At 43.1% G+C, this 25,268-nt stretch overlaps 1 protein-coding gene across 10 annotated transcripts in view; it reads right to left on the bottom strand.

The window, feature by feature from the left end:
• Positions 1 to 24,677, bottom strand: part of TCP11L2 (t-complex 11 like 2) — a 44,034-nt gene extending 19,357 nt beyond the window's left edge. Inside the window, exons 1-10 of one of the 10 annotated variants that reach the window (XM_074007676.1) lie at positions 24,548 to 24,677; positions 23,257 to 23,395; positions 20,088 to 20,176; positions 18,380 to 18,526; positions 18,091 to 18,282; positions 14,901 to 15,036; positions 11,205 to 11,325; positions 8,160 to 8,380; positions 6,218 to 6,354; positions 5,870 to 6,052 (exon numbers count right to left, since the gene is read on the bottom strand). In XM_074007676.1, the coding sequence (XP_073863777.1) occupies positions 6,000 to 6,052; positions 6,218 to 6,354; positions 8,160 to 8,380; positions 11,205 to 11,325; positions 14,901 to 15,036; positions 18,091 to 18,247 (825 nt within the window). In that variant the 5' untranslated portion in view covers positions 18,248 to 18,282; positions 18,380 to 18,526; positions 20,088 to 20,176; positions 23,257 to 23,395; positions 24,548 to 24,677 and the 3' untranslated portion in view covers positions 5,870 to 5,999. Of the gene's footprint in view, positions 1 to 200; positions 615 to 5,869; positions 6,053 to 6,217; positions 6,355 to 8,159; positions 8,381 to 11,204; positions 11,326 to 14,900; positions 15,037 to 18,090; positions 18,283 to 18,379; positions 18,527 to 20,087; positions 20,177 to 23,256; positions 23,396 to 24,547 lie in introns of those variants that run through there. The other 9 variants (XM_045365841.2, XM_074007675.1, XM_015431475.3 and 6 more) reach the window with 9 other exon arrangements.
• Between the last annotated feature and the right edge of the window lie 591 nt (positions 24,678 to 25,268).

The following is a 25,268-nucleotide window of genomic DNA, read 5'->3' as shown; positions in this document are numbered from 1 at the left end:
TCTGTTTGCCACACTAAAGCAACACCACCCCCAGAATTTCGCAACTCTTGTTTCTCCTCAGTTGGCAAATGTTGTTTTTGGTTTGCTGGTTCTGTTTTATAAAGATGGAAAAGACTTGCAGTCTTTCATTTAAGACATCCAACTGAGAAAGCACGAGTGGAAATCATCATCGTGAATATAATTACAATGTGGCAGTAATAAGCACTTATACTGCAAGTTTAATCATTCACAGCTGACACATTTAAGAGCCCATTTAGTTACCTTGAACAAAAGCAACAGTGTGGCATAGTGGTTCTCAATCCTGGCTGACTTTAGAATCACCTGGGGAGCTTTAAAACGAAAAAACTGTTCATGGGCACAGCTCCTGGAGACTTTGATTTATTCTGTCTGAGGCAGGGCTCAGGCCTCTGTGTTTAAATGCCCCAGATGATTCTAACTTGTAGTCCGACTTGAGAACGACTGGTAAAGCAGAAGGAGCATGCGTTTAGAGAGAAACGCTGGCTCTTCTCTCAGGGATCTGCAGAGACTTCACTCTCACAGGCTGGCACAGTGACTCTTCTCTGTGGCTCCAAAGCAAGGTCAGCCTCATGAGGCACCTGCAACCTCGGCTTTTCCTGGGGACAGGATTAAGAGTTTTTCCACTCATTCGTTTATTCGACGAAAACTACTGGGTACCTACTTAGTCCCAGGTATTGTACCAAGTACTGGGGATTTAAAGGTAAATAAGCACAGTCCCTGCACTCAAGAAGTTCCTAGTCTGGTAAGAGGGAGAGACAGACACCAGAATAAGCAATGGTATTACAGGCGCTTCTACCCCAATTTTCAGTTGGAAAAATGTAGTTTCCTTATCCACGACATCTCTTTTTTGCCTGGCAACATCTCACTTTCCCTTCTTTCGGTGCTGGTTTTCTCTGAGAAACCATTTCCTCTGGTTCTATGTTTTCTTTTGTGAGTCTCAATTCAGAGGCCCTATCTTCCCGACCAGGGGCTGGCCGAGCAGAGTCACGTGCCCAGCAGAGCCGACTCCTTCCCGGGATCTGAGTGGTGACAGTGTTCAGGGATGGCCCATGTTTATAGCCCACATCAACCATCGTGACAAGGGAGACTTGCTATCCCTTGGTTATTCTTATCCAGATTTGTGACATTCTTCTGATTTCTGACATTTTGGCTGTTCCTTTGATTCTGTGAACTTCCTCCATCCTTCTATTCACTTCCGTTTGGCTAAGTCAGCTACAGTTGGTTTCTGTTGCTTGCAATACAACTCAGTTGTATTGCAATATAACACAAAACTGAAAAATTCAAAGAAGGCTGAAAAAGTAGCAGCTTGGTTTAGTCTGGACTTGGATTTGGGAGACCTGGTTTCCAGTCCTAGCTCCACTGTTTTTTCTGTTTTTGTTTGATTTTTTTTTTCTGAGACAGACACTCGCTCTGTTGCCCAGGCTGGAGTGCAGTAGTGCAATCTCGGCTCGCTCTAGCCTCTGCCTCCCGGGTTCAAGTGATTCTCCTGCCTCAGTCTCTCAGTAGCTGGGATCACAGGCACACGCCACCACACCTGGCTAATTTTTGTATTTTTAGTAGAGACGGGGTTTCACCATGTTGGCCAGGATAGTCTCGATCTCCTGAACTCATGATCTGCCCGCCTTGGCCTCTCAAAGTGCTGGGATTACAGGTGTGAGCCACTGCACCCAGCCTCCACTGTTTACTTAGCTGAATGACTGAGTCTAAGGAGGTCGTCACTGAGCATGTTTGCTCTTCTTTAAAATGTTCCATAAATATTTCTTGAATGCCTCATGTGACAGATGAAGAGAATCACAATAGAGTTTCATATATTCTGAAAGAGATATTTATGTCCTGCAGAATTTTTTTAAAGAATAATATGAAATAAAGTTCATGAAAACATTTGATCAGATATAAGATATTGTCTAAAAAAAGCCTTTCTTTCTGGGTATCTTCAAAATTACTTATGGCCCCCACCCAGGGATCATCTCTTGCTCTTTTCACAGATAATTTACATGTTGGATCTAATGTTATCTTGTTGCTACTTACTTAGTACAAATAATCATTCCTAAGGTTTTCCTGCCTATATTTAAAATAGGCAATTACATAAAATCTCCTCTTAGGCAAAAGAAAATATTTTCCTGGAGCCAATGCAGAAATCTGGAGTACTTCTCTGTATTAATTTTCTAATAATTCTTATATAATCATGTGTACACAAAAATCCAACACTTTTGTCCTTCTGTATGATACTATGAGGCTCTTATTTTGATATTAGGGCACAGGGGCCGACTTTTGGCAGAGTGACTTGGGGACATAATTAACAGCTGACATACACTCTGCTTCTGGGACTCTTGATTTCTCTTGCTAAGCAATAATGACCTATATGCAAAGCTGGGTTTGCTCTATTCTTAAATCTCTGAATATATCCGAGTCAATAGAAAAGTTGCAAATGGATTACAGGTCACTAAGCCTGGGTTTTAAAAAGAGAAGCAAGCCAGGTGCAGTGGCTCATGCCTGTAATCCCAGCAACTTGAGAGGCAGGAAGAAGCCAGTAGTTAAGAGACCAGCTTGAGCAACACAGTGAGACCCCTGTCTCTACAAAAAGTTTTAAAAATTAGCCAGGTGTGGTGGCACATGCCTATAGTCCTAGCTACTTGGGAAGCTGAGACAGGAGAATCCCTTGAGTCCAAGAATTGGAGGCTACAGTAAGTTATGATCATGCCACTGCACCCCAGCCTGGGCAATAGAGTGAGATTCTGTCTCTTAAAGACAAACAAAAAAACAAACGAACAAAAAACAGAAAAAAAAGAGGCAAATAATTTGAGATGAACAAAATCATAATTCACCCTATTAGGGAATTTGCTCAAGATTCCAAGCTATCTTGATTAAAGATATGCGTGCATTTGCACATGTGTTTACATACACAGGTACACAAATGAAACCAACCACTAAGTCTCAGGAAAATGCTGCTGTGGACAGTTGCCACAGTTCAGGTTTCAGATCCAGGTTCAACATAGCATTCTACTTCACTTTACTCCCTCCCCTTTGAAGCTAAAACAACATAGCCCTTGGAGTCATAGAGTTTTGGTTGTAGAACAAAACTTAGAAGTTATCTGACTAGATAACTGGCTATCCAGATGACTAAATCATCTGCCAGATGATGTGAGAGATCCCTCTGCAATATCCCCTACAGCTGATAACTTGTTTGAAGAGACAGGGTTTCACAGTATCTAAAGCACACGCTTTGAGTCAGAGACACATCTGGGTTACCCAGGCTCTACCCCTTACTAGTAGTCATCTAGGCTAAGTACCTTAACTTCACTTCCCTCAGTTGTAATTAAGGGGTGATAACAGTACCAACCTCATAGGGCTAGTGTGATGCTTGAATAGACTACTTAAGCGGTACAGTAAGGACTTAGCATGTAGTAAGTGCTCATACAAAATGTTAGCTAGCACTGACTACTGCTGTAATAGGCCCATGCCAAAGTTAAAACAGCTCCAACTATCAGAAAGGTCAAAACCAGCTGTCTGCTTCCTCCCTCTCATGAATCCTAGTCTGCCCTACAGAATTTCACCAGTCTCTGAGTCACTGGCAACAGAGAGGGTGGGTGGGGCCATGGCCCACCTGAGTCTCCTTGTTACCAAGCAGAACATGCCCAGCTTCCTCGACGGTTCCTCATGTGGCCTCCATGATCAATGTGTTCTCCTCTGGACGTGCTCCTGCCTGCCAGGGCCCCTTTAAATGTGGCACCTGTTTTGTCTTTTTTATATAAGGCCATTGTGTTGATTATTTGGGCAGAAACCACCTAACTCAGCCTTAAATAGTGGTTAATTAAACCCCAGAGGCTTGTGTCAAAAGTTTGCCAAGAGCAGTTAGCCAGCTTCTTGCCAGCTGTGCAACCTCTAGCATCTCAGTTTCCTTGCCTGTAAGATAAAGGGAATAACAGTACCTACTTCACTGGGTAACTGGTAATTGTGAAGATTCCATGAGCTAAGATTTCTTCTACTCCTATTCTTCCCTGATCCCCCTCCAGTCTGGTTTTTGTTTGTTTGTTTGTTTTTGAGACAGAGTCTCACTCAGCTGCCCAGACTGGAGTGCAGTGACGCGATCTTGGCTCACTGCAACCACCATTTCCCAGGTTCAAGCGATTCTCCCGTTTCAGCCTCCTGAGTGGCTGGGATTACAGGCACCCGCCATCATGCCCGGCTAATTTTTATATTTTAGTAGAGAAGGGGTTTCACCATGTTGGCCAGGCTGGTCTTGAACTCCGGACCTCAGGTGATCCGCCCGCCTCGGCTCCCAAAGTGCTAGGATTACAGGCATGAGCCACCGTGCCCTGCCCCGTCTGGTTTTAATGCACACAAATCCACTGAAACCACTCTCATCAAGGTTACCGACCATCATCATACAGTCAAATCCAATGGTCAAGTTGGCCTGTGTCTTTCTTGACCACTTAGCAATGCTTGTCATATCCAATCATGCCTTCCTTCTCCAAATACCTTCTTCACGTATCTCTTACAGGACACCCCCCTCTTCTGACTGTCACACTACCTCTCTGGCTACTCCCTCACAGTCTCCATTGCTAGATCCTCCTCCTCATCTCAACTTCAGCTTCTAGCTGCTTGACTGCCCCATGTCAGTTTCTTTCAGAGTCCATACTCACTCCCCCTAGGTAGTCTCACCCAGTGTAATATAATGGATAGGAACATGGACTGTGGAGGCAAGCTGCCTTCCTAGGTGGACCCCTATACTTTTAAGTTGTGTTATATAGGCCAGCGACTTAACCTCAAGGTGCCTCAGTTTCCGCACCCATAGAATGGGGGGTAACTTCATATAGTTGTTGCAAGGATTAAATTAGTTCATACAGGTAAAGTACTTAGAATGTGATAAGGATTTTCTAAATGTTAACTAGTACCCAGTTCCATGGCTTTCTATATCACATATATACATCTACTGATTATTCCCAAATGTATATACACAGTTTCCATTATTCCTCTGAACTCCTCATTCATATCTAAATGCCTACCTGACATCTCCACATTGATGTCAAATGAAATCTCAAAAGTTCATATCACCAAAACTGAACTCTTGATTCCATGTCATCTCCCAATCTTCTTTCCCCTAGTCTCCCCGGTTTCACTCAAACTGTATCACCATTCACCCAGTTGTACGGGCCAAAAACCTTAGAGTCATCCTTAACTCTTTTCTCCCTTATCCAACCTTCAGCAAATCTGATTACTCCACCTTCAAAATGTATCCAGAATCTGGTCTCTCCTCACTCCTTCCACCACTACCATCTGGAACAAGCCACCATCATTTCTTGCCTGAGCAACTGCAACGCCATCTAATTGGTACCTCTGTTTCCCTCGTTGTTCCCACATGATCTATTCTGTAGCCAGGAACAAGAATATTCTTCAAAAATGAAAATCAGATGTTGCTCCCCTGATTAAAACTCTCTGATGAGTTTCCACCACATGTGGAATGAAATCCAAACTCCTCTCATTTACTAACAGTGCTCTAAGTGATCTGCCTTTATCTCCTTTTCAGCCTCATCTCTTACCACTCTCCCCTTACCTACTCTACTCCAGTCATAATGTCTGCCCTGTGTTTGTCAAACTCATAAGCAAGTTTCTGCTTCAGAGCCTTTGTACTTGCAGTCCCTCAGGCTAGAATGTTCTTTTCCCCATCTTTACATGCCCCTTCCTCATTTCTTTGCAAACTTTACTCAAATGTTACTTATAGAGACCTTCACAGTCCATCACATCTAAAAAACAACCTGTCCTCACTTCTGACCCTTACTGTCCCTTTATCCTATTTTTCTTCGTAGCACTTAATAATACACATATATGTTTATTTATTTGCCCAGTTATACATAAATAAAGACGTTTATTTATTTGTCATGCCTACTAGAATGTCAGCTCCTTGGGGACGGCAACTGTATTCCATTCTGTTCTCTGCAGTATCCACTGCACCTAGGCAGTGTCTGAAACACAGGAGGCACTCAATAAATATATCTTGAATGAATGAAGAAACAAATAGTGCTTAGCACAGCTCCTGGACAGAATAAACAACTGTAAGTTTGTAATGTCAATTTTCGAAGGTAAAAAAATGTTTAATAGAGAGGCCAAAATTCTTTAGTGATACTATATATGATGTCAAAAATGAAAACATCACATTTTAACTTAATTTCAATATAAATACACATTATATTATACTCACTTGGAGTTTCTTCTAAAATTTCCTGGAACTTGGTTCTCTCATATTCCACCAACTGGCGTTGAAGGTGTGGTCTGAGACTCATAATTGTAAAATTGGCCATGTCCATTTTCATGAGGTCCAGGACATGGAATATTTGTCTAAAAATTTTAGAATTAAAATGGAGAGATGATTAAGAAGTGAAGCTGAAATTCACTAACAATGATCTATGTTCCAGGCCGAAAACAATAAACATCCCCAAAATGGTTTTAAAGTTTCAATTGCCATTTGGTAGGGTCATGTTTCATAGAAGGTCATATGTGTGTATTGCAAATGTGTTCTTCCACAGATCTCAAGAGTAATTATTTGAAGCATAAACAATCTTAATGATGTAAGAAAAATTCAAGAAGGAATTTTCATTTGAAAGCCCCTGAAATTTTAAAGAGCCTGGACACAGGGCATATGGCTTCTATTCCTTAAGGAATAAGAAAAATTAAAAAAAGAAAGGACAAGGCAGTGAGGCACTGAGGAAAAATACTTCCTTTTAGAGTTAAGCAGCCCTGTGCTCAAACCCAGCTTTGCAACTCACCAGATTTGTGGGCATATACACAAGTAAATCAGTCTCTCTGAGCCTCAGTTTCCTCATCTGTGAAAGAGGACAACCTCAACCTTGGAGGGATGTTGTGAACAGTCAATGAGATAACAATCGTAAAGTGCAGGGGGCAGTAGCATCCAGTAGGCGCTCAACAAATGACCATGATGAACATCACAGATTTGAGATTGTACTAGGGTAATAAGACAACTAGAAGCAAGGATCCCATAACTGAGGAATTACAATCTGCCAGAGCCAAGCACGACTCTAAGGGTACCTAACACCCGTTCGACAGAGACTGTCACTTTGAGAGTCGATCAACCTGCCCAAGATCACAAAGTAAATTACCCACTACATGCAGACTGGTCTTTCTCCTCCCTTTCCAAAACATTTACATCAAACTCAATTCTCAATGTGGCCACCACACACAAAAAAGAAGAAAAGTCCACTTCAATGGCAAAAAGTGTGGCAGACTCTTCTTTCCTCTTAGATCACAAGGAAGTTGTCATCTATGTGGCCAGATGAGATCCTCGTGACATAATATGCACCCCACTTCCTCAGAGAAGCTCCAGCAGACGTGGCTGGCTGACCACTAAAGGCCCGTGCACCCTCCCCGCAGTGCAGATTTGTGGCTGTGAAAAGTCTTTCCAGGCTGTGACTACCCTTCTCAACTCCCCTTTCAATCTAGGTGGGATCATGTGACTAGTCATGGTCAAAGGGAATGTGTCACTTCGGGGCTGAGGTGGCTATATATTACATATGTCTCCCCCATGGTCTCTTTCCCATTTGCCAGCTGAAAGGAGAGGACTCTAAGGACCTGAGCAAAGGTAGAGCCAAGCAAAGGAGGTTGGGTCCTTGGATGAGATGTGGAGAGTTGTCTGATCAAGGATCCCTGAATTGGACTGTGACATCAGTGAGAAACAAACTTTTATTGGATAAACCACTGAGAATTTAGAGTTTACATGTTATAGCAGCTAGTGACCGTAACTAATAAAGAAGCCTCGACCAGATTAGGTCCCTTGTCGGAGACTCTGTTAAGACCCTCTACCTCCCCTTCCACTTATCACAACTGTAATTAATTGTTCAAGGTCTCTCTCCCCATTAGACTCCCGGAGTCAGGGATTATATCTGTCTTTTTCATCACTGCATCTCCAGGGCCCACTATGTGCCAACTAACAACCTTGTCAGATCATTCTATGTGAAAACTCTCTGCATACAGTAAATAATTGACATGGTCTCTGCTTATATGGTTTTCTTCTAAGGTCAGTAATTTATTTGGGGTACTAGTTGTTATTCTGTGTTCACCGATGCCCAACTTCCCTTCTGAATGAACTCAAAGATACTCTAGGAAATGCAAACAGCAAAAGTGCTAACCTCAGCACCTCCACGATGTTGCCAGTAGCCTTTAACTCTCTGATATCGTTATCTCGCACGGGAGCACACAGCTTTCCCATCGTACTGATGACATAGTTGGCCAGGCCTTGGATGTCAACAGCCCTGTGCTCAGCCTGCTGCCTAATGAGGTCTGTGTCCAAAACTTCACAGATCTGGTTGCGAAGCCGGTTGCCACCGGGAGTCAGAAAAGAGAGAAGAATCTACAGAGAAACAAATAAAAATTAACAGCATCATGATGTGAATAAAAGCTGTCACTTTTCACCTCAGTGTCTAGATGACCAAGCCCTTTGCCCACATTTTAGTGCCTTACATGCCACAGAAGTTGACACTGACTGCATGGTGGATCAGAGGAGCATTCCAGTGTCTCAACTCTAAAAAGAAAGGTCTATCTTCTGAATTAAAGTGCCCCCACCATGGGAAATTCCTGCTCCTGTAAGAATAAAAACAGCTAGCAAGGAAGCAAGATTATTGAAAGCACAGTAAGTCCTTACTTAACATTGCTGACAGGTTCCTGGAAATTGCAACTTTAAGTGAAATGATATATAATGAAACCAGTTTTACTATAGGCTAATTGATATAAACAACGGTTAAGTTTCTATGGCATATTTCTGGTCACAAAAAAAAATCACCAAACTTCTCAATAAAGACCCCAAACACTTCTAATATTAAACACTGAGATAAATGTGAGCTATACATACAAGAAAAATTAATAAAAACAAGAGAATGATTTACCCAATTTTTGGTGAATCAATGAGTGACAGCTGCCATGGTGGTACGTTAAATTGGGGAAGAAATGTTTGCAAACAAAAACTGTTAAGGAACACCACCTACCACCACACAGTTCAAAAATAAATAGTAATTATAACAGGCTCACTGAGCACTTTCATAGCACATTGTTTATTGTTGTGCATCTGTATGATTATCGAATACTTTATGAATTTTTATGTTACAATAACTTGTATTCATTCATTTTCCAACCTGCTTACTCCAGTTCAGGGATGCAAGTGGCCGGAGCCTACCATGGCAGCTCAGAGCATAAGGCAGGAACCAGCCTGGGACAGGATGCCATCCCACTGCAGGATGCACTCACTCACACACCCACACTCACTCAGACTGAGACCATTTAGACTTGTCAATGAACTTAACATGCATATCTTTGGGATGAGGGAGGAAACCAGAGTACCCAAAGAAAAGCTATGCAGACATGGGGAGATCATACAACCTCCACACAGACGGCAGCCCCAGCTAGGAATCTATCTTTTTACTTTTTCTTTTTTTTTTTGAGATGGAGTCTCACTCTGTCATCAGGCTGGAGTGCAGTGGCACGATCTCGGCTCACTGCAATCTCCGACTCCCAGATTCAAGCAATTCTCCTGCCTCAGCCTCCTGAGTAGCTGGGATTACAAGTGTGCACCACCACACCCAGCTAATTTTTGTATTTTTAGTTACAGATGGGGTCAACATGTTGGCCAGGATGGTCTCGATCCCCTGACCTTGTGATCCGCCCACCTGGGCCTCCAAAAGTGCTGGGATTACAGGCGTGAGCCACCGCCTGGCTGGAATCTATCTTTTTGCTTATCAACATTGTAAAGAAAAAACATTGAACAAATCAATAGGATGCGAGGATCTGCTGCATTTCAAAACGTCTACAGGTAAAAGTTAAGGGAAAAAAGAACAAGTTGCAGACCATAGCTCTAAAAGAACTCTTTAAAAAAAGGATAGATGAAAATATCCCATAGGGTCCATTAAGTATATTTTACACATAGAATATTTATTATATATGAGCAGCCTATTTATTGATTATTCAGTTAACAGACGACACTGTGCTTATCCACACAGCACATGCTTAGGAGCCTGCGCTCTGAGCCAGTGTGGCTCAGTTCAAGTCCCTCTCTATCCCTCAAAGCTGTGTGACCCTGCATGAGTCAGAAAACTTGTTTTTTTTAATAAATAAGAATAACAGGAGCAACTACTGCACAGCATTCTGATAAGAAATGAACACTGTAGTACAAGTGCCTTGTAAATGTTGGCTAGCATTACAACTGTCACCTCATTTAGTTCTTATGACTACCCTAGAAGTACTCAGGAAAGAGAAACTTAAAGAGGGAACCTATCACTAAACCAGGACAACAATCTAACTCTAGAGCCTCTACCCTTTAGCATCACCCTAAGCTGTGTCCACAGCACTATTTTCCCAGCCTTCACTCTACTCCAGGAGGCGCAGGGGAAACCCTGTCAGTGAACTTGATCCTTTTTTGAAAAAAAGTGGCCAGTACTAAAGGACATACAACAATCTTTGGGGGAAAAAAAACTGCTATACTTTTCAATATTTGTGTTTTCCTCTGTCCCCAAATTCGTATGTTGAAACCCAATCCCGAATGGAATGGTATTAGAAGGTGGGGCCTTTGGGAGGTGATTAAGTCATAAGGGTAAGGTCCATATGAATGGAACTGTACCCTTATAAAAGAGACCCTAGGCTGGGCGCGGTGGCTCACACCTGTAATCCCAGCACTTTGGGAGGCCAAGGCGGGCAAATCATGAGGTCAGGAGATTAAGACCATCCTGGCTAACACAGTGAAACCCCGTCTCTACTGAAAATATAAAAAAATTAGCTAGGTGTGGTGGCACACACCTATAGTCCCAGATACTCGGGAGGCTGAGGCAGGAGAATCACTTGAACCTGGGAGGCAGAGGTTGCAGTGAGCCGAGATTGTGCCACCGCACCCCAGCCTGGGCAACAGAGTGAGACTCCGTCTCTAAACAAAACAACAACAAAAAGACCCTAAAGAGCTTCTCTGCACTTTCTGCCATGTGAGGACACAGCAAGAAGGCACCATCTATGAATCAGGGAGTGAGCCCTCACCAGATGCCAAATCTGCTGGTGCTTTGATCTTGGACTTCCCAGCCTCCAGTACTGTGAGAAGTATATTTCTACTGTTTACAAGCCACCCAGGCTATGCCAGTCTGTTATGGCAGCCCACCTGGAGCAAGACGCTAACTGACACAGACAACACAGCAACTTGCCTCTCTGATTTCTTCAAACAGTTTGATGGCATGTTCAAACTCAGGAGGGTCAGCATTTAGTTCTGAATCCAAGACGTCCCAGAAGGCCTGGTGAACAATGTGCTTCACTCGACCAGCCAAACTATGGCAATAAAATGAATTGTTTTTTAAAATAAGCATCATTTTTTGCTGATTATAAAAGAAATATCCTCATTGTAGAAATCTTATAAAATGTAAAAAAAAAAAAAAAAAAAAAAAAACCAGAATTGTCCTTAATCCCATTATTAATCTTTTAATATTTTTCTTGTTGAATGCATTATTTTAACATAGCTAAGCGCATATATGCAAAATATATACTTTTCATTTAACATTCTGTCCTGTTTCCCCTAGACCTTGAAAATGCTTTCAATAACTTCATAAAATTCTGTCCTAAAGAGATTTCATAATTTATGTAGCTACCCTTCTATTCAGATCTTTAGACTTGTTTAGCTACATTTTTGGGATGAGATGGCAAAGTTGCTCTTCCTCACCAGCTGAAATTTCATGGCATGGAATAGAACAGATTGGCCCCAAGGGCACATGCATTTGAATGCCTGCCAACTTCAGCTTAGGTGTCCCATTTAAAGTTAGCCAGACTAAACTGCCGAAATAGAAGCCTTCTGAGGAAGCGCTCACAACAGAATAAGTGGCCACCTTGCTTCACCCCTTATGTCAATCCCTTAAAATAGGTGCACATTAAAATACACATTCCTACCTCACTCCTATACCATTTAGCAACAGCTTTTAGAAAACCACATCCCTCCACTGTAATTACTGACGAGGCTGTTTTCCCACAGAGCTATATACCTTTCCCAAGCAGAGGCCATAAGACCTTCATGTAGGTACTTACCATTGTGCCTAGCACAGTGCCTGATATATAGTGAGTGCTTGACAAATGCATGGTGAATGAATTCATAATTTGATAATTATATCTCTTTTTTTTTTTTTTTGAGATGGAGTCTCACTCTGTCGCCCAGGCTGGAGTGCAGGGGCGCAATCTCAGCTTACTGCGGCCTCTGCCTCCCAGGTCCAGGTGATTCTCATGCCTTAGCCTCCCAAGTAGCTGGCATTACAGGCGTGCACCACCACACCCAGCTAATTTTTGTATTTTTAGTAGAAACAGGGTTTCACCACATTGGGCAGGCTGGTCTTGAACTCCTGATCTCAGGTGATCTGCCCGCCTCAGCCTCCCAAAGTGCTGGGATTACAGGTATGAGCCACCACGCCCAGATAAAACTTTAATAAACAAAGGCAATGTGTCCTAACTCTGTACTTTGTTTCCCTTGCTCACATTTTCTAGCCACGGCAGAAACTGAAGGTAAGAGAGATTAATATTTTTCATAGTATCAAAGTATTTATGTGCAAGGCACTTTTATGCTAGTGAGCATGCATTTGAAGTGAGTAGTGTAGCCCCCACCTTATTCTTGGGAAGCATGAGGTTCAGGTATGGTCTCAGCAAAGCCAGGATTCAAACCCCAGGGTCTGTCTGAGCCTAAAGTGCCTTCACTATGGCCTGTACTCGCCACTTTTGAATTTAAAGTACAGATATGCCCTGTCTTTTGCTTTACTTCATACAAAATACAAATTTTAACTTTAAAATGAGACTCCGTCTCAAAAAAACATTCATTTGTATTAGTCAATAAATGTTTATTGAACGTCTCATATCTGGGAAAAGAACATTCAAAAAGGAGAAGTCAGAGGAACAAAGTTTCTGAGACAAGATCCAGGTTGGTGAACCCTGAGGTCAGAAAGGAAGCCAGTGTGGCTGAAGCACAGCAAGCAGGAGAGACAGCACTGAGACAGGGTCAGGGGAGTGGGGCCATCCAGGCCATACCGAAACACTTAGATTTTTAGTCTCTGAGTAACTGAAAACCATTGAAGGGTTTCTGGCAAAGAAATCATCTAATATAGCTTATTCTTTAAAAAGATCATTAAGGCTACTGTGTGGGTATGGAAGATGAACTGTGGGGGGCTAAGAATGGAGACAGGACAACCAGTTAGGACTGAAAGGGTCCAGGCCAGAGATGATGGTGGCCTAGCCTAGGGTTGTAGCAGTAGAGCTGGTATCAAGGGTCATGGAGAAATGCAGTTACCAAAGGAAACCAAACAGATATGCCCACGATAGATGGCAAGCTTAAAAAATGTTCATATTATATGAACAACATCCCCAGGAGGACTATGATCCACTTTTTAAAGAATAAAAATTATTACATTGACTTCCTTTACTTTTCCTGCTTTAAAACAAATGAAAAAGTTCTGAACGGGATCAAATATTCTCAGTTGTCTTAACTGATCGAATGCCTCAGGATTCATAATTGGTACTGCGAGGCTGAAAATTCAATCCATGAACCAACTTTGCTTCTAAAGATGATTGATCTGTAATAATAGTCTCAAGCCTCTTCTCCTCTTTGTCCCAGGAAACCTGTGAGCCACTGACTCTAAAAAGGCTGAAGTAGGATCCAAAGGGGTGGCTCCAACTAGAGGTCCGAGAGCGAGGTTAACCAGGAAGTACCTCTTGCAGCTGTGACTCCCATTTCCAGACATTTCTGGATTGCCTACTTTTAGCACTTTGACCGTTCAGGTGCATTTATTTATTCTTCAGAACCTGAATATCAGTTTTCAATAAATCAATCTGCAAATATTTCTTGAGCCTGTACTGTATGTCCGGCACTATGCTAGACAGTAAGGATACAGCAACAAACAGCACAGACATAGCTCCTCCACAAATGATGCATTTCAATCAAGTGGGGAAGATGGACATCAAACAAAATTATAAGACCTCTTAACAAAAGGGAGGCAGCAAGGGCCACAGGTGTCTCTAGCAAAGGGATTAATTGTAGTCTAGGGGGTTCAGGAATGTCAGAAAAAGTTTCCCTCAGGAAGTGACATATAAACTGAGTTCTAAAGATTATGGGTAATATGTATCCTCGGGGAATTTTTTTTTTTTTGAGATGGAGTCTCACTCTGTCGCCCAGGCCGTGGTGCAGTGGTGCAATCTCGGCTCACTGAAATCTCCAACTCCTGGGTTCATGCAATTCTTCTGCCTCAGCCTCCCAAGTAGCTAGGATTACAGATGCCCCACCACCATGCCCAGCTAATTTTTGTATTTTTAGTAGAGATGAGGTTTCACCATGTTGGCCAAGCTGGTCACAAACAGGAATTTTTTTTATTTTTTTTTTTTTGAGATAGGGTCTTGCTGTGTCACCCAGGCTGGAGTGTAGTGGCATGACAGCTCACTGCAGTCCCTAAACTCCTGGGCTCAAATGATCTTCTTGACTCATTCTCTTGGGTAGCTGTAATTACAGGCTCATGCCACCATGCCGGATACTATTTTTATTTTTATTTTTTGTAGAGATGGGGTCTTGCTTTGGTGCCCAGGCCAGTCTCAAACTCCTGGCTTCAAGGAATCCTCCTGCCTCCACCTCCCAAAGTGCTGGGTTTACAGGTGTGAGCTACCACACCCAGCCAGAAATTTTTAAAACAAGTATAAGAACCTTGTTAGAGAACTAAATGTTTACCCCGAGGATATTATACAAGAACTTCCAGGAATCAGTGTATGTCTCTCTCTCTCTCTCTCTCTCTCTCTCTCTCACACACACACACACACACACACACACACACACACACACACACACAATCTTCAGCACAGTTTACATATAACAAATGTCCCCAGGTTACCTGTTTTCTGGGAGGGCCTCTTGTTTCAATTGAAAATTCTCATTTACAGCAATCTCGTGAGCAAGAGTCAAGTTTGATAAGTTCCTTGTTGCAGCCATCACTTCGTCAAATGTTACAACTCTTGGAGGGCTTGTTGCTGAAAGAAAAAAAAAAGCCAGTTAATGTTGTGGAAGAAAAGTTGTCATCCAATGAAGCCTCCTGATGCAGATAAGGTTTAATTTATCAGAATGTACAGACTTCAGAGTTTTATAAGTAAGGAGACTATATATTAAAAGAGGTGAATTCCCTCACTTAATAAAGGCTTCAAAAATTTAAGAACTCCTTCAATAGCTTCAGTTACCATATTTGATAACATTGTCTCAAATATTTCTGAGACCATCTTATTAATATAGGCCCATTATAAGTTACTTTCAAAAATTAAATTACCAGGCCCGGTGCAGTGGCTCACGCCTGTAATCCCAGCACTTTGGGAGGCTGAGGCTGGCGGATCGTGAGGTCAGGAGATCGAGACCATCCTGGCTAACATGGTAAAACCCCATCTCCACTAAAAATAGAAAAAAATTAGCTGGGCGTGGTGGCGGGCGCCTGTAGTCCCAGCTACTCGGGAGGCTGAGGCAGGAGAACGGCGTGAACCCAGGAGGCGGAGCTTGCAGTAAGCTGAGACTGCGCCACTGCACCCCAGCCTGGGCGACAGAGCGAGACTCTACCTCAAAAAGGAAAAAAAAAAATTACCTCATTTTTAGTGCCCATTGAAACCTGCACTTACATGTATTATATAGGAAATTGATAAAATTATTTTTATTCTATAATTCAGAAGTCTCATTAAGTAGACTCAATATGAAATAACTGATTTTTAGAACTATAATATTTATTTATTTATTTGAGATGGAGTCTCACTTTGTTGCCAGGCTGGAGTGCAGTGGTGCAATCTCAGCTCACTGCAACCTCCACCTCCTGGGGTCAAGCGATTCTCCTGCCTCAGCCTCTCAAGTAGCTGGATTACAGGCACGTGTCACCACGCCTGGCTAATTTTTGTATTTTTATTAGAGATGGTGTTTTGCCATGTTGGCCAGGCTGGTCTCGAACTCCTGACCTCAGATGATTCGCCTGCCTTGGCCAAAGTGCTGAAATTACAGGTGTGAGCCACTGCGCCTGGCCAAAAACTGTAATTTTTAAATGTATAGGCGGTATAGTATAAATGCTCAGGTTCACTCTAAGTTTTGCCAATTGGTATTTATCATTGGATTTCACTGAGGCATAGCGTTCCTCCTCATGGGGTTGGCCTGAGGTGACTGAATGAGATAATTTAAGAAAATAGTAAGAACTCAATAAATTTACATAATTAAAAGTAAAATAGAATAAATCTGAGAAGCCGGACATTGTACTTCTCAGTAGGAAGTAGTAAATGAAGAATTTGAGTTATTTCTAAAGATTATACTAAGAAACTATTCTAATAAATTATGTCTTTTTAAAATCACTGTTGGAAATCTTAGGTTCTTTTAATTAAAATCATAATGTCAAACAATAGCAGTGACAGGAAATATTTTACTACCTAATTTATTATTTTTTCTCAAGATGGAGTCTTGCTCTGTCACCCAGGCTGGAGTGCAATGGTGCAATCTTGACTCACTGCAATCTCCACCTCCCAGGTTCAAGTGATTCTTCTGCCTCAGCCTCCCGAGTAGCTAGGACTAGAGGTGCATGCCACCATGCTCAGCTTATTTTTGTATTTTTAGTAGAGATGGGGTTTTACCATGTTGGCCAGGTGGTCTTGAACTCCTGACCTCAGGTGATTCGCCTGCCTCAGCCACGCAAAGTGCTGGGATTACAGGCGTGAGTCACTGTGCCTGGCTACCTAATTTTTAGGAAATGAGGAGGAGGATCAGGGAAAGAGGAGGAAGAAAAGAAAGGTGATGCACAGAATTGGTAAAACCCTTCTTCAGGATGTCTAGGTACCCCGGTGTCAGATGTGCCAACCCCACATACAGTATAAAGAGTGAGAAAAGGCACAGAAACCTGGGGTGGCTGCTGTTAATTTCTTTTGCCAGGTCTGACTCAAGATTCTCCTTAAAAATGTCTATATACTTTGGTCCAATAATCCAGTGATATCCAAAAGACTTTCCAGAAAGGCTTCATGAACTAAGATGTTCATAAAGCACTATTTGTAACAGCAAAAAAAAAAGGAAACTAACTAAATGTCCAATGATGAATCAATGGTTAAGTTTACCGTATATTCACTTGATGAAGTAATAGGTATTCATAAAACCAATGTTTCAAAAACATGTAATCATGAGTAAATGTTTTAGTTATAATACTAAGCAAGAAGAGTCCACACATATATACATACATATGTCTATGTGAAGGATAAAGATACGGCAAAGCACTGCCCGCTGTCGTCTTTGGGTGATATCATAGGCAATGTTTTCTTTTCTCTATTCTTACGTATTTTCTAAGTTTTAAAAAATAAAAATGTAAAAATTTAAAACACAAATAAAGCAATTTGTAAGAAGTGGACAGTTCAGCATATTAAACATTAGTTGCTTTTTCCTGCATTTGCTTTGCCAGTTAAAGGTGTTATACTTACTAAATAAAGCGCCAATTAAAAAAAAAGCCAAACACATCTGCTTTACACATCTCTAGTTTCTACACCCAAAAACGGGAAAAAGATATCTCCTTTTGCTGTGACCTCTCTTTTAACTCTTTCTCACACCCCTAATGTAGTAATTCTCCTTGTGGGTACCTTCCTGGGGTGATTTGCACAATATTTTTTGAAATCAACATGAAACCCTTTAGATTATTTCACTTCCTTCCTGACCTTTCAATGAAGACCAGTTTCCTTCAGTGTAAATCAGGAATACTCAGAAAAGACCAATTTGAATTTATCCTTGAGCGGGGATCTAAGAAGTAATCTCAAGGAGAAAAGACAGACGAGGTTGAAGTCCTGCTTTATCGTCAGACCGAAGCAGATCGGAGGCAGTAATCAAAATAAAAATCAGCAGGTTGTAAACTTTAGTGGCTATTTATTTCTGAGCATGTGTCCAGGAAAGCTGCAGTGCCCCTGCAGCGCTATTCTGGGGCATCTGGAAAGGAGGGGAAGTCTGTTGCTCTCAGGCATTTCTGAGTTTTCAGATCCAACACATATCTAGAAGTAGCCCCGCCACCCTCAACCCCTGCTCCCCCATTGACTCACAAGCAGGAGAGCTGGATTTGCTGGAGGAGTCACTTGTAAAGCTCTGCCTGGAGCACTCACAGTCACTGAGCGAAGCCACGCTTTCGGAAAACCGGGAAGAATCAGAATCGCTTGGCTGGTCCTCTCCCACACACTGCTTCTCGCCATTGAAGGGCATTTTGGGTCACTTAAGTGTGGGTAAAAAGGTAGCACCTGCACAGACAAACAGACCCTGCATCAATGTTCTAGTTTGCTTTCTCTCTTTGCCAACATTTGATGTCCCACTGATGGCATTTCTTGCAAATGCTACCTTCTCCAGGAAGCCTTGCTTTTAGCCAAAGTGAACAGCACTCCTCTTGGGATGTCTGCAGCACATCTCCTGCATTTCCAGGTGAGTACTTAGCTCCTTGTATATTAGTCCCTTGTTATTTTCTTCCCATGGCTACTTCTGAATCTCCTTAATAAAGCAGAGATTGTGTCTTGTCCACGACCAGTGCCAAGTATATGACAAGTATTCATTCAGTGTCAGCTAAATCAGAATCCCTGAATCTCATTTGGTAAGCTTCAACCAGAACATGTGCAAGCTGATATCACGACACGTTAACCAGCCTGGTACTGCCAAAGCCCAAGCCCTAGAGCAGAGAATTTACTGCGTAAGCCTATCTTATTAGATTTAAACGTCAAAATTCCCAGTTCCCTGTCATGCTCTTATTTGAATATCTTAAAGTTTGTTTCCACTTTAAGTTGTCTTTTTTCCCCCCAGTTATTCCCCTGTAATATAACAACTGTGCTATGCATGCTCTGCTCTTAATTTTTCTCTACTACAGTTGCCTCAAATGAGCTCTGGCTGCTTTTCCAAGTGAAAATGAATAAGAGCTTCCAGCCATGAGAATTTATGAACTAGCTTAATAGTTTTAACTGTCCATTTCATTTTTCTACTTTAGCTGGATAGCACACTTGGTTTTTTAATTGTATTTAACAAGGCAGAAAAGTGCAAAGATTAAAATAATTGGGAGTCAGGAGTCCAGGGTTTGTGACCTGAGTTCATCATTAATGTGCCGTGTGACTTTATGCACATTTTTCTGAGAGGCTGGGCCAGTTATAAGGTTTCCCTCAGCTAGGAATATAAGATGCTCCAAACCCAGAGTTCCATGAGGCAACACTAGAAGTTCTGAGAAATTAAATGTGCTTATGCCAGGCATGCTTAATAATGTGTAACTATACTTGTAACTATACTTTCTTCCAGCAATTCACTGGAGGTAGAGTTCCTGACACAGGGGCTGCAATGGAAAATTTTAAAAATGTTTAGAAACTTGTTTAGTAGGTATACGCCTCCATATTACAACTGGGCCTTAGTGTATCCAAGCAGAAGCCTGTATTTGAAGCCAAAATGTCCATTATGACTCTATTAAAAAATTGTCTGTTTCCTCATACAGGCTTACTAAGAATACCTAATTCATAGGGTTGGTGTGAGATTTCAGGTACTCAATACATGCAGAGTGTTTGGAACAGTCACTGACACAGTAAACAGTATACAAATGTTTTCTATTATTTGCTTTTTCTTGTTAATATCATTGCCTCAGGACTTAAACACTCTGGAGGGAAGAACAGTTTTAGGTCAGGATAACACCATGTTCTTCAACAGACAAACAAGGCTGGTAGTTAACATGGAACAGAACTCTTGGCACTTGTTTGACAGACAAAAGCCAAGAGTGAATGGCCCATCACTGTGTGAATGTTCTTCCGTGAGTTCCTTCATACCTGCTCTTACCTTTCTCGGTCTTGAGTTTCCAAGTAAGTCACCTGGGGACAAAGCTACTCGATTCAAAAGGCACTGAGGATATTTAGACTGCTTTAAAAACTATTTTGGATTCTCCCTTAGACTGATGATCATGAAACCAGGCTGTTTCTTTAAGAAAGGTAATACTCCTTATGCAAACTTAGATCTACCTAACTTTTGACACTGCAACTCACAAGTAAATCAAACAACTTTTCAGAAACATCACATCTCATCATACCTGGAGAATTTAATCACTGGTCAAAGGTAAAGTCAACAGAAAAGACTGAAGATGACTCCAAGTAAAGCCTCCAACACGATAGCAGGTCACTATTCAAAGAAAATTAAGTACTGTCATATTTGCATTTTTTATTGTATTATTCCATCACTTTGTGATAATAGATACAATATTATGTCATTTCTTCTGAAACCAATCACTGGAATGCAGCAAGCATTCAAATATTTATTGTTGAATAAATGAATGGTAGTAAGACTACTGACATTCAAGAGGTGTGAATGGGTACAAGGACTTGAAGGGGCTAGTACTGTATTTCACTATAGATAGACAGGAGATTGGTTTTTAATTTGCTTGTGATTCCTCAGCTTGTGTCCAGCTTTACTTCCTTATTTCCTTTCTGCAGCAACTCTATCTGCAAATAGTTCTGCACTGGTTCAGGATTGCAAAGATACACTGATGATAACACACGTCACTGAAGTCGTTAAGAACATTGCCTCTGGAGCTAGGTGGACTGGGTTCTCAATCCTGGCTCCTCTTGATTATTTACTGACTAGAAACAGAGAACTTACCATTTGTAAAATGGGGACAATAATAGTATCCACCTTTGTAGAAGTGTTGTGAAGATTAACTGAAATAGTATCTGTCAAGTTCTTAAGCCCCTAGTAAGTGCCTGACGGATGTCAACTATTATTTTATTCTTACAAAAGAAGTTACAAGTCCCGAAAATGTAATGTCATAAAAAACAAAGAAAGGTTGAGAATATGTTCCAGATGAAAAAAAAGAAGAAAAAAAAAAACAAAAAAACACTTGATAACTGAGTGCAATAGGTGATCCTAGAGTGGATCCAGTACTGAAGCAAAAATGCTGTAAAGGACAGTATCAGTCAATCAATAACACTGTTAACAATATTTGAATCTATTGTCTATTGTCCAATGTTAAATATACTGAAGTTGAAATGTACTGTGCTTTTCTATTTTGGAATAAAGGGCCATGACATAATACAACTTTTTCTCAAATGATTCAAATGAAAGAGAAAGAGAAAAAATAATAAAGCACATAGGGCAAAATGTTAATAGGTGCATCTGAGTAAAAGGTACACAACACGGTATTCCTTGTATTATTCTCGCAACTTTATCTGTAAGTTTGAAAGTATTTCCAAATGAAAGGTTAAAAGAGAAGATGATGGGCTGAACTGAAACTTCAAGATTCAAATTCAGAACAGTCCAACCTCTTGCAGTTTTGAAATTTTGATTGTGCCCACCGCTGTGATAACTTAAATACCACTCTATTACAAGAACTCTTCTAGACAGTCAAACTTGTCCTGATGTCCTTCTTGAACAGTGCCCTCCAGAAGAGGCAAAACAGATAATCCTTTTTAAGAGTTCATCCCTAGGTGGGTTCCCTTTTCCTAAGTCTCTGGGCCATGGTTTACGACCCTCTGTGATCTTAACTCTGCCCATCTCATTCTGCAGTGTTCTCCCACTAACCCCTCATGATCTTCTTTGGGTTCCTCAGACACGCCAAACTTCCTATTTCAGGGCACTCACACCTGCTATTCTCTCCCCGTGAAATGTTCCTCTCCCTGATCTCCTTGTGGTTGGTTCCCTGTTGTCATTCAGATTTGAAATTTAATGTCACCAACTTCGAAGTAACCTTCCCTGATAGCTACACTCACTGCATCTAAATGAGCCAGCTAGAGCTTAGAACACTGCCTGGGCTAGAGCAGGAGCTCAATGAATATAGTTGCATGAACTAATTACGCCACACTTCTATTCATAAGACACCTTGAGTTTTCCTTCTTTTCTGCCTCACTCACATTACTCATATTCCCATTATGCAGTCACTTACAGTACTACACTTGTGTGCATATCTGTCTCCCACTAGATTTTAAGCTGCTGGTGGAAGCTGTGACTCTCCTCTCCAATTCCCAGTGCCTACTTCAATGCATTTGCAAGGCACCAAAAATTCAAACTAGCAAAGACCCACAGTTCCAGGAGCTTAAAGAAACTCACGTGTAGCAAATAATAACAATTACAGCTAACAGTCACTGAGTGCTTATTACTACCTCAATAATAAGCCATCAATAACTGCTCTATGATAAGTTCTTTATATATTTTATCTCCTTGAATCCTCATTATAACCTTGTTAGCTAAGGTATCATTCCAATTTTATCATAAGATCCTGAGGCCCAGAGAGGTTGCATTACTTGCCCAGTGATTCACAGCAGCGTAGAGGCACAACTCAAATCCAGGAAGCAGATCCCTGAAACCCATGCTCTCTACCACTCCAGGATGGCTGGAGAAAATTTGGTGTGCTGCTCACTCTTTCCACTCCCACTGGCAAATCGATCTACCCATCACCATGTGGGCCCTCGCACACGTGGTAGCAAGCTGATCTTATCCTGGTATGGCTGCTCAAGTGCCATTCTGTAAAGGGCATCACCGAAGGAGTTCGTCACCCAAAACAATTCACCACCACCCCGCTACAGTGACAGAAAATCCTCTAGGAGGGAGCCATTCTTTATGCACCACAAAATCCCTAGTTAAACCCCACGTTAGCAAAAAGGTTAACTGCTTACAGTCATAAACATTTTGGAGTGAAATATTCAGATTACCCAGCAGGGCCTTGAGGAATGGAACCCATCCAATTAAGGTTAGCTCATGTAAAAAAGAAACTTCAAGAAACATCTAGTGGGTACCATCCTTTAAGACCAGATCAAGGTCAGATGCAAGGACAAGCCTTCGCATACGTGTAGTAAAGGGAAGGGAGTCAGAGGACTAAGTTTGGGCTCTGAAGAAAAAAGTTGCAGATGATGTGAAAAATTTCCCTCTTCTGCAAAATGCTGCTTTAGAATCAGTCTCAAATAGCAGTGCTAAAGTTATTCATCCACAGCAAAGCAAAAACCATAGAGCAGAATAAAGTTATTCATCCACAGCAAACCAAAACCATAGAGCAGAGGGATAGGGGCCTACACCATTCATCTAGACAATACTGGTCTTCATCAAGTTAGAACCAACAAAGAGCTAGATAAAAGTCAACAAGCCAGTCACTGTCTACAAAGCAGATGTTCACGTTACATATGGCATTACAGCATCAGGGAGAAGGATTCCTAGGCACTTTTCATATTTGAAAGCACTCCTCCCACACTTGCTGGTCTGTTTTCTGTTAATACCTGTGCTTCCCCTTCTGGGGCCCTCAACCTCTCACAAAATGGCATTGAAGCTGCATCCACACATGACTGGGTATCTTTGGTCCTGGGCCTCTTCAAATCAGGCAATTTCCACTGGCTGTCAGGGTGATGCATGAAATCCCTAGAGAAGACAGGAAAAGGACCACAGAAGGGAGCCTCCTCAAGTGGGAACCACTGAGATAAACTCATTATCCGTTGGCAGGTAAGAAGAGCAAGGTCCCTGATTGGGCTGGTGACCATGGGTGCTGAGACGCCCACTGGGGACAAGGACAACTTGTTCAGTTTCTTCACAGTTAAGGTAGCAGGACAACCATCTAAGATTTTCCCAAACTGCAGTCATTTGAGTACCACTCTTTATGACTATTTCTACATCTCCCTCCTTACCTATGCTATAATTTACTAACCGTGTCTCTTTATCTTAGCTAGATTTTTGCATTTAAATGTATTTATTTTAAAAGGAAATTCTGTCATTGTGAAACTGCTTACTTAATGGAACAGATTTTCTTAATAGTAACGAAAACAAGTAACCATGTTCATCCATGTGCCACCTTAAATCATTGCTATTACCCCCACTGGTGCCACCTATAGTAGCAGCTTTGGGAAGCACAAGCAACCCCTGAGGGTTCAGCGTTCCAGCCCAGGCCCGATCGGCATTTCTCCACCTCTTCCCCTTAACCTAAGGTCCCGGCAAGGGGACGCAGCAGCAGTCTGCACGACCTCGCCCACGTCCTCTGGCCGCCCCTCCCCTCCAGCAGCACCACGTTTCCTGTCAAAACAAACCCTTGGGGGAGGGGACGGCGGAGGCAGAGCCGAGTGCCCGGGAAACCACGGCAACAAACTCCAAACACACGCGGCCGGGCCCGCCCGGCCTCTACCCTGGCTCAGTTCCCCACTCCAGCCCGGCCGAGGGGTGCGGGGGAAGGGGGTGCCCTGGGCAGTGATGGCGGGATGCCGCTGGTACCTGTCCAGCAGGATTTAAACAGCGGCGAAGCGGCCTCCGGGGCCCGAAGTCTGTGTCCACCCCGACACGCGGGGCGGCCACTCGGTGCCCCGCTCCCCGCTGCCACGCGGGACGGCAGTTCGAGGTCAAACAAGGGGACGTGGAGTGGTGAGACAAGAATTAGGAGACCAGCTTGATGGCCCCTGCCCCGCCGTCCCAGCATGGAGTTCCGAGATAGGGCGGAGGAGCCTTCGGGCTGCAGCAGTGTCCCCTCCGTTGGCCCCGGCCGGTCACCTGCGAGCCGGCAACGCCTTCCCCGTGAAGGATACGCACCGGGTCCAGCACGTAGACAAGAGGAGAACGGCGACGGAGTGATCCCGCGTGAGGGCTCTCTGGGCGTCCCCTCACCGAGCACAGCACTATCACCTCGAAAACTCACCAGTCCAACAACCCCCCCAACCCCAGCGTCCCCCCCGCGCAACGCGGTATTTAAAGGGCCCTGAGGGACTCTAGGGAGGCAGCCACGGCGCGGCCATCACAAAATCGGATAGCGGGGGGACGACGGCACGACGGGGCAAGGGGATCCAGGGCCCTTCAGGCTCCGATAGCCGAGCGCTCACAGACTGAACCTATTAGACAAACAGTCTTCGTCATGTTTAAACCAGAGAAGCCGAGGACAGCTCGGATGGGAGGGTGTTTCGGATGCGAGACGGCACGGTCTCCCCGCGCGGCAAGTGGTGCGGTCCGGGCTGCCGGGGGCGGGGAGAGAAGTGTTTACGGAACTGAGGCCGCCGCACCGACGGGAGCGCCGGGCGTTGGGGGCGGGGCTTGACGGAGCACTGGGGGCGGGGCCGAGCGGGGGTGCTGGGGTCGGGGGGCCAAGCAGGGGCTCTGGGGGCGGGGCGAAGCCGGCGGCCGAATTTCCAGCGGAGCGCGGAACGGATCCCCTGGGCTTCCGGGCGCACCCGCGTGGACTGCACCGCGAGCTCCCAGCCGTGCGTGGAACATTGAGTGCCCGTACACCCCTGTCTAGACGGGGCGATCCAAACTGGGT

Source organism: Macaca fascicularis, chromosome 11 (assembly GCF_037993035.2).
Source record: "Macaca fascicularis isolate 582-1 chromosome 11, T2T-MFA8v1.1".
In the NCBI taxonomy this organism is placed as follows: Eukaryota; Metazoa; Chordata; class Mammalia; order Primates; family Cercopithecidae; genus Macaca; species Macaca fascicularis.
This window is presented reverse-complemented; position numbering and strand designations above follow the sequence as displayed.